The sequence below is a fragment of the Triplophysa dalaica genome, chromosome 4 (assembly GCF_015846415.1).
Source record: "Triplophysa dalaica isolate WHDGS20190420 chromosome 4, ASM1584641v1, whole genome shotgun sequence".
NCBI classification, from domain to species: domain Eukaryota; kingdom Metazoa; phylum Chordata; class Actinopteri; order Cypriniformes; family Nemacheilidae; genus Triplophysa; species Triplophysa dalaica.
The window spans coordinates 3780070-3788408 of NC_079545.1; the positions used below are offsets into that span (position 1 = coordinate 3780070).

The following is an 8339-nucleotide window of genomic DNA, read 5'->3' on the forward strand; positions in this document are numbered from 1 at the left end:
TCGGAAGTGCGGAGACTTTTCGTAAAGGGACGTTGGCACTAATCTATGTAGTGTCATGGAGCGAGACATCCATTGGCTGGTTAAAACGTCACTCAAATCCAGAAGTACAGTTTGTTATAGAGGAAGTTACTGGAAAACTTCTGGGTCGCTCTGCATTTATTTTTCGTAACTAGGGAGTTGATGGTTTTATATAAAAATGGGAGACCGCCAGGACAGTTCCCCCATGCAGGCTTTCGACAAGGACGCGCTGGATCTGACAGTTGAAGATGTTTACGACATTTCGTATGTGATCGGTAGAGATCTGTTGAAAGTGAACACGGGCGCTCGGGAGTTCTCGGATTTACAGTTTAAAATCGTCCGTGTGCTGGAGATGTTTGAGATGATGGTGAACAAGTATAACCTGTCACTGGAGGAGCTGAGGATGGAGCGGGATAACTTGAAGAGCGAGCTGGAAAGAGTCGCCTCAGAGGAGTCTAACGTTACCAGTAACAACCATGTGAGTTTGTCCCACCTAAGTACGGCTTTGACGGATTGGTTGGGATTAATATTATGAAAATACAAACTATAAATACCATTGTTAAACTATGGTTGCTGTAGTTAGGCCATAAGAACTTTGCGGTTACTATGGTGTTACTACAAAGGGTTGCACGGAGTCCTCGAGCTAACTGGGAACATCCCAGTTTAAATGTCTTACCTCCGACCTCAATGCGTTCCAATCAATCACGTGTCACAGCTTTAAAGTACGCCAAACGTATTATTTGAATGTTGTGATGTTATTAAATGTAGGGAATCAATGCCAGGCAGAAAACTACGATCACTGCGATGTTAAAATGTTGACAGCGTAATAATTCTCATATCAGCAATGAGGTGCTTTTTGGGAAACAGCCACAAGGTGGCGCTTCGGTTGCGCGGCCGCCATCTTGGGGGGGAAAGGCCTTCTGGGTCAATAGCACAGACATACAGAATAGCGCTGAAGAAAATTCTCAGTTAAATCATTAGTACATTTTATAACACCTACAGTAATTATTTTTCTTGTTTTATATTATAAGTTGTCGAATCCAACTATTTAGTCTACTTTGTTGTGTATTTCCATTGTATGCAGCTTTACACATTTACTATTACTTATATTTGTTAATATTTCTCCACTAGGTCTTAAATGTATATTGTACGTTTTAATCCCCTCGAACACTCTACAAACATGATGATCTCATAGAAACATGTTGAAAAAATAATTATTTAATGGTTTTAATAGTAATAATGGAATAATACCAAAAGCACATTACAAAAAATAATTTGGTATGGATTCTAATAGAAAAAGCTAATGGTCCATTATTTGTAACCATGAATTATTGTGGTGGTGTCTATTGGGTTTCCATTTTTTTAAGCAAGGATGCATTTCCATTTTCAATTAAAATACCATAATGAACCATTAGCTTTTATCATTAAAATGTATGTATTTGACAGATTAATATTTCAAATGTGTCCTATGGTGTGACAGCAAAAAAATGGAGAAAAATCTCTCTAATACTATTTTATAATATAAACATGAATATTAAGAATATAAAATAATGTAATATTAAAGTTTTTTTTAAATTTTGCAAAGTCTGACAATTTATTTATCGACTACCTATTCATTGTTAACAATTGCCAATTTTTCTGATGCATGTCTTTAATTTGTTGGTCTTAATTAAGTGTTTATTATGCTAATAATTGATAACCCTGTTGACAAAAACTGAATATGCTGGGTTATGTATTTGACCAGTTTACACCAGCTATGGACCAGCACATTACCAGCTTAAACCAGCACAATAACAGTTTAAACCAGCACAAACCAGCATCAAAACATATCAAATCAGCACATGCTGTTTTTTCATATGCTGGTTTCAACAGGGAACTCACAGTCGTCTACCGATATTGTTTTTTTAATGGCTGATGACGATATTGAAAAAGCAATGTGGCCATTTCCTTGAGGTCGGGGTAAATTGATCTGACTCAGAGTTCAGATGTCCGACCTCGAGTGGCATTCCAGACTTATATTTCCGGGTTTAATGTGGGAGGAATCCGAGCTATCTGGACTCAGCATTCAGTTCTAGATTCTGTTAAAATACCATAGCTAGTTTAGTTCTTGTTACTACAACAACTACATTGTTAAAACAGTAATACTGTGGTAACTGAACATTTCTTTAAAATAATTCAAATGACAAAAAAATCGTAATGCTTCTTACATCTTCTTTGAGTTGCTTTGACCAGCTGGTTTAATATGATTCGCATGACGACCAGTAACTATGGTAATTTAGACAGAACTGTTGTGGTTGCTATGATACATTTTTAAAGGTTCCCTCAGATCATCTTCATGAGCCCAATCCTGCTGCTTGGGTTCCTAAAATCTTATTTCAGTTTGGACTTTGTTTGTTGTTACTGTTGGTTCATTTGGTTGCACATTTTTCAAACCTTTGTCAGTAGAGATTTATTGTTAAGTAAGTTAGTCCTGATACAAACATATGCTTAACTACTTGTTTTTTCTTTGTAGCAGAACATCGGTCCAAACAAGCTTATTGTGGACCTAAAGGACCCCAATCGCCCGCGGTTTACCATGCAGGAGTTGAAGGAGGTTCTACAGGAGAGGAACCAACTCAAAGCACAGCTGCTGGTGGCCCAGGAGGAACTACAACTGTACAAGAGGTAAACACGTGATATTTACAACGCACTCGATTGATGTACATCATGCACACACTCATGATAGTGATATCTCTGTTTGCAGTGGGGTCCTGGGCTCAGAACAGAACATGGTGGAGGTAAATCTGGAGACCCCTTCTCCATCAGAACCTCCCCCAACAATCCCCTCAGAGAACAACAAAGAGAAAAGCACCATTCAGAAACTGTGAGTGTTATTGACTTCACACAACCAAGTGCGACAGTGCCCTAAATGTTTTTTCGGTTGTTTAGCGATCAAACAGAACAGTCAATCCGGTACAATGTTACATCAAATTAATGTGTTAACAATTAAAAATATATATGCTTTAATAATATTGAATGTTTTATTTTGACAGCTCTTTTTTGTGTTTTTCAGATTCTCTTTCCGACAAAAATAACCATTTGACAAAACCAAACAGAAAGACAATCCAGTTTTGTACCATCAGAAAGGAGTGTAAAACCAGCACCACCTACATGTGTGATGTCAACGCACAGAAAATAATAATCATCTCGTTCCTCAGTTAAAAAAAACTATGGTTATAGAGAGACACAACTTTTTAAAGTGCCTTGTTTTCTGAAATACTCTCTGATTGGTCAACCAGGATTCCAACGTGTGACGGCTGTGGAGTGCTATGGAGGCTGTATGACTGACAGTGTTTGTCTTGATGCTCAGTCAGTAGATTTTTTACATTGTAATAGATCATAATTAGTGGATGAAAAATCACAAGCAGGATTTAATACTTTCTAATTATTATTATTGCACATGTATAGGTTGTACGTACTGTATGGTATGTATGTGTTGGGGTTTTTATTCCAAGCTTAATTTTTTGTATTTTATCCTGTTTTGGTTGAAGCAGAGCCATTGAGAGAGAGAGTCGCGTCTTCTCCGTTGACTCCAATGGATCCGGTTTCAATAGTTCCCGGAAGTTACTTGTAACGCATGGAACAGCGACTAAACAGACCAACTGAGGTAAACTTCTTACCCACTTAAAGACGAAGGACATTTAATGAATATAAAAATGAAAGAAATAAATCATTTAAAGACAAAACGTAACTTCCTGGAACTATCTGAAGGCTCCATGAATCACGTGATGCTCCAGCGTTTTGGACTTCCATTGGCTGAACTCACTCTCAATGGCTCATAGTTGAAGGCTGTTGCACGGATAACAAAATGCACTAAAATTCCTTATGGTGTATGAAGTGATCATATGGTGAGTGTTAAAGCTCAAAGCTGTGTTTTCATGCACAGTTCCTACTAGAATGAAATTTCTTATCTGTTAAGAACTTTAACAAAACCTTTCTGTGTTATTTGCCAACAAGCAGTAGTTTTATGTGAATCCGAAACTTTTATGTATTAATAATTTTTTATATGTTGAAGTTGCAAATTATTATATCAAAAGTAATATATCACATTTGAAGTCACTGTGGTGGCCAATAAATTGTACTGGGATGTAGAGTCATATACTTTTTTCCTTGATCTATGGCAAATTTTCAAGATCATCTAGTCAGTGTGTCTCGCACATGTACCACTACCCTGTATTAATACCCCAACGCTGTGAATAGAGATTTGAAAATGTGATCTTTACATTGACATGTTTCTTTAAAGCTTGTTCATAGAATGTGTTTCTAATGTTCATAGTAAAAAAAATTTTTTTTTTAAGGAAACAAACAATTTATTCACATTTACACACTGTAGCTATCCTGTGCTTTAATGCATTGAAGCATATCTTTAAAGATACAAGCAATTAAATAAAAATGGACCCATTACGCTCAGTATTTCACATATTGAATTTTTTTATTTTCAATTATCTATATAAAATGCAATAATCTTAATTTATCTTGAAAACTGAGAGCTTCGAATCATAACCTATTTAACACCTTCTGGATGTCAGGGAATTGATTATAGGGTAAAGTTCATTTTATGGTAAATTTATACATTTGTAAAAGTGGACTAAAACCAATCATGTCAAAGCAAATATACACGAATTACAGAAAAACAACATGACAATCTCTTATTGTCTTGTTCTTTCAGTCCTTAAGAGTTAATGCTTGAGCCACGGATGAGCTGCAGTGGCTTCTTTACTGCGATCGCCGTAATCGTACAGCAGCTCCTCGTCTACCTTGAGGTCTCTGGATGCCAAGAAGATGAGATGAGGAACTCCATTCATATCGTGAATTTTGGGCTGAAGGTTTCCATTCTTACGGTGGTTGATCAGTCGTCCCAGACGGCTGGTTTCTTTAGTAGCATCCACACTAAATAAGAAAAACAGACAATAACACTTTATTTTCATTACATGACCCAAGATCTCAATTTTAAAGCGAATTTAAAGTCAATTACAGAATAGATGATTCACACAAAGCACTGTAATCTTACGACTCTGTTCACACACAGAGTGTTATGCAAATTTTCTCAGAGCCTAATGTTCAATTGGGTTACCCTGTGAATGGTTTGGGGATCAAAATGGTTGATTATCATTGATAAATTCATCACACATTTTTTTGTAGTGTGTGTAGGTATAGGAAAACATAAGGAAAGGACCCTCACCAGTAGCTTTTGTCGAGGTAGCGGAAATAGAACATATAGCAGCCTGTGGTGGGGTCTTGAGCATATTGAGATTCTTTTTCCCTAGCGTCTTCAATCTCCAGCAAGTCCCCATGATACTCCACTACAAACTGACCTCTCCGGAACCCACGGTCCGCAAAAACCCCTCGTCCTTTTCCTTCAATACATTTCACCTGATGGAATAAACAGAAGTTGCTCAAAACTGGAAGAAAGATCTTGTTTTCGTAGGTCAAACACATTAGCATGTTACTAGCAACACTTAAGTCGAGGCTTTAAGTCAATTTAATGCGTACATGTCATGCAAGGTCTCACCTTGAGTCCCTCTTCCACATTGTTTTTGATGAGGTCTTCAATGTGCTGATGTTCTTCACACTATTTAGATACAAGATGCAATGAAAAGAAGTAATATGAATGCTTTTAAGTTTGTCAATATAAGGAGGTAGGCAAAAAAAAGGCTACACACCTTCAGCTCAGTTTTGCTTTTCCTGCAACTTCGTCTAATGGGAAAAAAATCGGTGACCTTCCGATTCTGTTCAGAATCGTTGCCTTTTAATCTAAAAATAAAACAGAACATAAGGCAAAAATTTTAATTGATACTTTGTAAAAAAAATTACAGATAAGTTAAATTGACTTACTTTCTGCCTTTTGATCTTTTGGTGTTAAGCCCAGATTGTGTTTGTTTCCTTGCCCCAGAATCAGGGGGCACAGCAGTCTGTTCATTAGGTTCACGAATTTGTACCAGCTTATGTTTCTCTTGTTTAGGCGTGTTCAACTCATTTGCACCTTAATATGAATAAAAATAAATCAGTCAGCATGGTGTAGAATAGTGTTTTTGCGCCAATACAGCATATGCCGCATCTATGATGTTCTTAAAGGAGTAGTTCACCTTCAAAATTAAATGATTTAATAAATTTAACGAAGTAGTTCACCTTCAAAATGAAAATTCTGTCATTTACTCACCCTCTTGTCATTAAAAAACTTGTATGACTTTCTTTGTTCCGCAGAACACAAAAGAAGATATTTTGAAAAATGTTGGTAAAAGAACAGCATAGCCAATGAAAATGAATGGGGGGCTGTTAACAACATTTTTCAAAATATCTTCTTTAGTGTTCTGCGGAAGAAAGAAATTCATACAGGTTTTTTAATGACAAGAGGGTGAGTTAATGACAGAATTTTCATTTTGAAGGTGAACTACATCGTCAAATCTGAAAGATCCTTCAAATAGTTTAATTTAAGATAAACTCCAGATGGGAATATGTCCACCGCAGAAGTAAATCAGTGAGACAAGACCACACTAACAAAAAAAAACAAAGAGCGCTGTATAATAAATCAAGGTCATGAGAAAGAAGTTAACAGACTGCTGACACAATCTTTATTTTGACCAGTGTTTCCAATCACGGAATGCGTGACTTAGATTATGGGAAGAATACTGGAGTACTGAGTGACACATACATTTTTTGACCTCGAGGACCACCACTGTCCATAACAATATTTGAGTACTGTAATGCTTGTTTTGTCTTCATTTTTAATATAAATGCTCTAAATAAGAAGTCACTTTAAATAAAAGTGTCTGCTTAATAAATAATGTTTATTCATTTTGGGGCCCTCTTTGTTTTGGTAATGCCCCTGGTGGGTCCCTGCCCCCTGGTGAAACACTGCCACAGAGGACAAACTTAAAACACACATCAAGTTTGTACAATGTTAACAGTATTGTAGACAAATATATTTACCCTGTTTATTGGTGTCAAGAGGTGCAGTACTTGTTACAGAATTGTTTTCTTGAAGAGGGCTTTTCTGGAGAGGAGAGCGGAGCTGCTTTAAATTTAGACAGCTGGATATTGTTGTCTGTCCCTGGCACGTCTGCAAGAGAAGAGCAGATGTTTATTCATTATAATTTGTGTTTTAAGCAAAATAAAACGGTAAAGAAATAAGTCACGCCAATCCATAACAAAACAACAGTTACAAAGCATTAAGCGGTTCAACGGTGTGCGTCGCTGCTCATGACGATGTGCGTATGACGTCAGAGCACCGCGAGAGCGAGTGGGAACACTTTTAAAACCTCATCTCTTACCGCAGGTTTTCCGTGTTTGTTTTCTTTTGCCTCATTGTCTTTTACACTGGCTTCCCCCGGTTTCGGTTTGGCAGTAATTGCCGTTTTCCTTTTACCTATGGGCAAATAAACAAAGCGTATCTGTCAAATGCTGTGTTCATGCACCCTGAAGCAGAACAAAAAGTTTAATTATTTATTTCATAAATGAAACACGCGAATAAACTGTTTTACCTTTAACCATGTTAGTTTTCTGAAAAGAGTACGAGTTAAGAGAAGGCTGTTTTACTATACATCAGCGTGCTACGATAAACAACGCTGGACTTCCTGAGATTTAAAAACCTACCTCGTCTCTCATTGGTCAAACGATCGGTAGGCGTCACAAAGTTTTTACGTATGTAAACGCAGAGCTGCACCCGCGTAGTGTGCGTAAACATTAGGCGAAAAGTACCCGGATGGTCTACTTCTGCACGCTGAGGACATCTGCTGGTACACCATGTGTCAATACAAAAAGGTATTTTCGTTGGATAATATTCTGAAATCTAAGCAGTTGCAGAACATGTAGATTTTTATATATTAGTGAGATTATTTCTAGTAAAGTGTTTATTTATTTGTCTTCGTTTTAAATCTACCATATGAACAGTTACAGGCATTGTACATAATAAACATATTACAAATCCTACCCTTTACATTTTTTTTACGACTTTTGCAGATGATTACTGCATGTATAATAATAATAATAATATAATACAGGTTTATTATTCAATTTATTGTTCAAAAAGTGTTATTGTTCTTATATTATCTTATAGTATTACTAAAATACATTCAAAAGTATTATTTTTACATTAATTATTTACATACAGAATACTAAAAAGATGAAAAAACAAATTACAGAAAAGATAAAAGTATGTTTAATCAGATATTTACTCTTTTAAAATTACCCACTTTTGGTCATCAAGACATTTCACAATAAGATACACATTCTGTTAACAAGCCAAAAAAACTACATCAAAGAAGTAGAAAGAAGTTTTCCGA

At 36.3% G+C, this 8339-nt stretch overlaps 2 protein-coding genes across 4 annotated transcripts; one reads left to right on the forward strand and one right to left on the reverse strand.

Annotated features, from left to right (window-relative positions):
• On the forward strand, window positions 1-4841 carry rilpl2 (Rab interacting lysosomal protein-like 2). Of its 3 annotated transcripts, XR_008906584.1 has the most exons (5): window positions 26-496; window positions 2531-2682; window positions 2762-2881; window positions 3071-3905; window positions 4727-4841. XR_008906584.1 is itself a non-coding variant. In XM_056747268.1 (4 exons), exons 1-4 carry the CDS (start codon window positions 197-199, stop codon window positions 3090-3092), a joined length of 591 nt encoding a protein of 196 aa, XP_056603246.1. In that variant the 5' UTR covers window positions 1-196; the 3' UTR covers window positions 3093-4150. The 3 variants fall into 3 exon arrangements, 2 of the variants coding, with proteins under 2 accessions (XP_056603246.1, XP_056603245.1); XM_056747268.1 differs by lacking the exon at window positions 4727-4841 and having other exon boundaries at window positions 1-496; window positions 2534-2682; window positions 3071-4150; XM_056747267.1 differs by lacking the exon at window positions 4727-4841 and having other exon boundaries at window positions 3071-4150.
• On the reverse strand, window positions 4471-7643 carry kmt5ab (lysine methyltransferase 5Ab). Its single transcript, XM_056747266.1, has 8 exons — window positions 7539-7643; window positions 7329-7423; window positions 6988-7117; window positions 5893-6040; window positions 5721-5811; window positions 5570-5629; window positions 5240-5430; window positions 4471-4947 (listed from the first exon to the last, which is right to left on the reverse strand). The coding sequence occupies exons 1-8, from the start codon at window positions 7546-7548 to the stop codon at window positions 4737-4739; spliced, it is 936 nt and encodes a 311-aa protein (XP_056603244.1). The 5' UTR covers window positions 7549-7643; the 3' UTR covers window positions 4471-4736.
• Between the last annotated feature and the right edge of the window lie 696 nt (window positions 7644-8339).

Bases quoted from the DNA above. Each gene is read 5' to 3' on its own strand.
- kmt5ab (XM_056747266.1), bottom strand. The intron at 7,118-7,328 runs GTAAGAGATGAG...CTTCTCTTGCAG, and splicing joins ACAAACACGGAAAACCTGCG to ACGTGCCAGGGACAGACAAC. The intron at 4,948-5,239 runs GTGAGGGTCCTT...TTTCTTATTTAG, and splicing joins TACCTCGACAAAAGCTACTG to TGTGGATGCTACTAAAGAAA.
- rilpl2 (XM_056747267.1), top strand. From the start codon at position 197: ATGGGAGACCGCCAGGACAGTTCCCCCATGCAGGCTTTCGACAAGGAC. The intron at 2,683-2,761 runs GTAAACACGTGA...CTCTGTTTGCAG, and splicing joins GAACTACAACTGTACAAGAG to TGGGGTCCTGGGCTCAGAAC. The intron at 2,882-3,070 runs GTGAGTGTTATT...TGTGTTTTTCAG, and splicing joins AAAAGCACCATTCAGAAACT to ATTCTCTTTCCGACAAAAAT.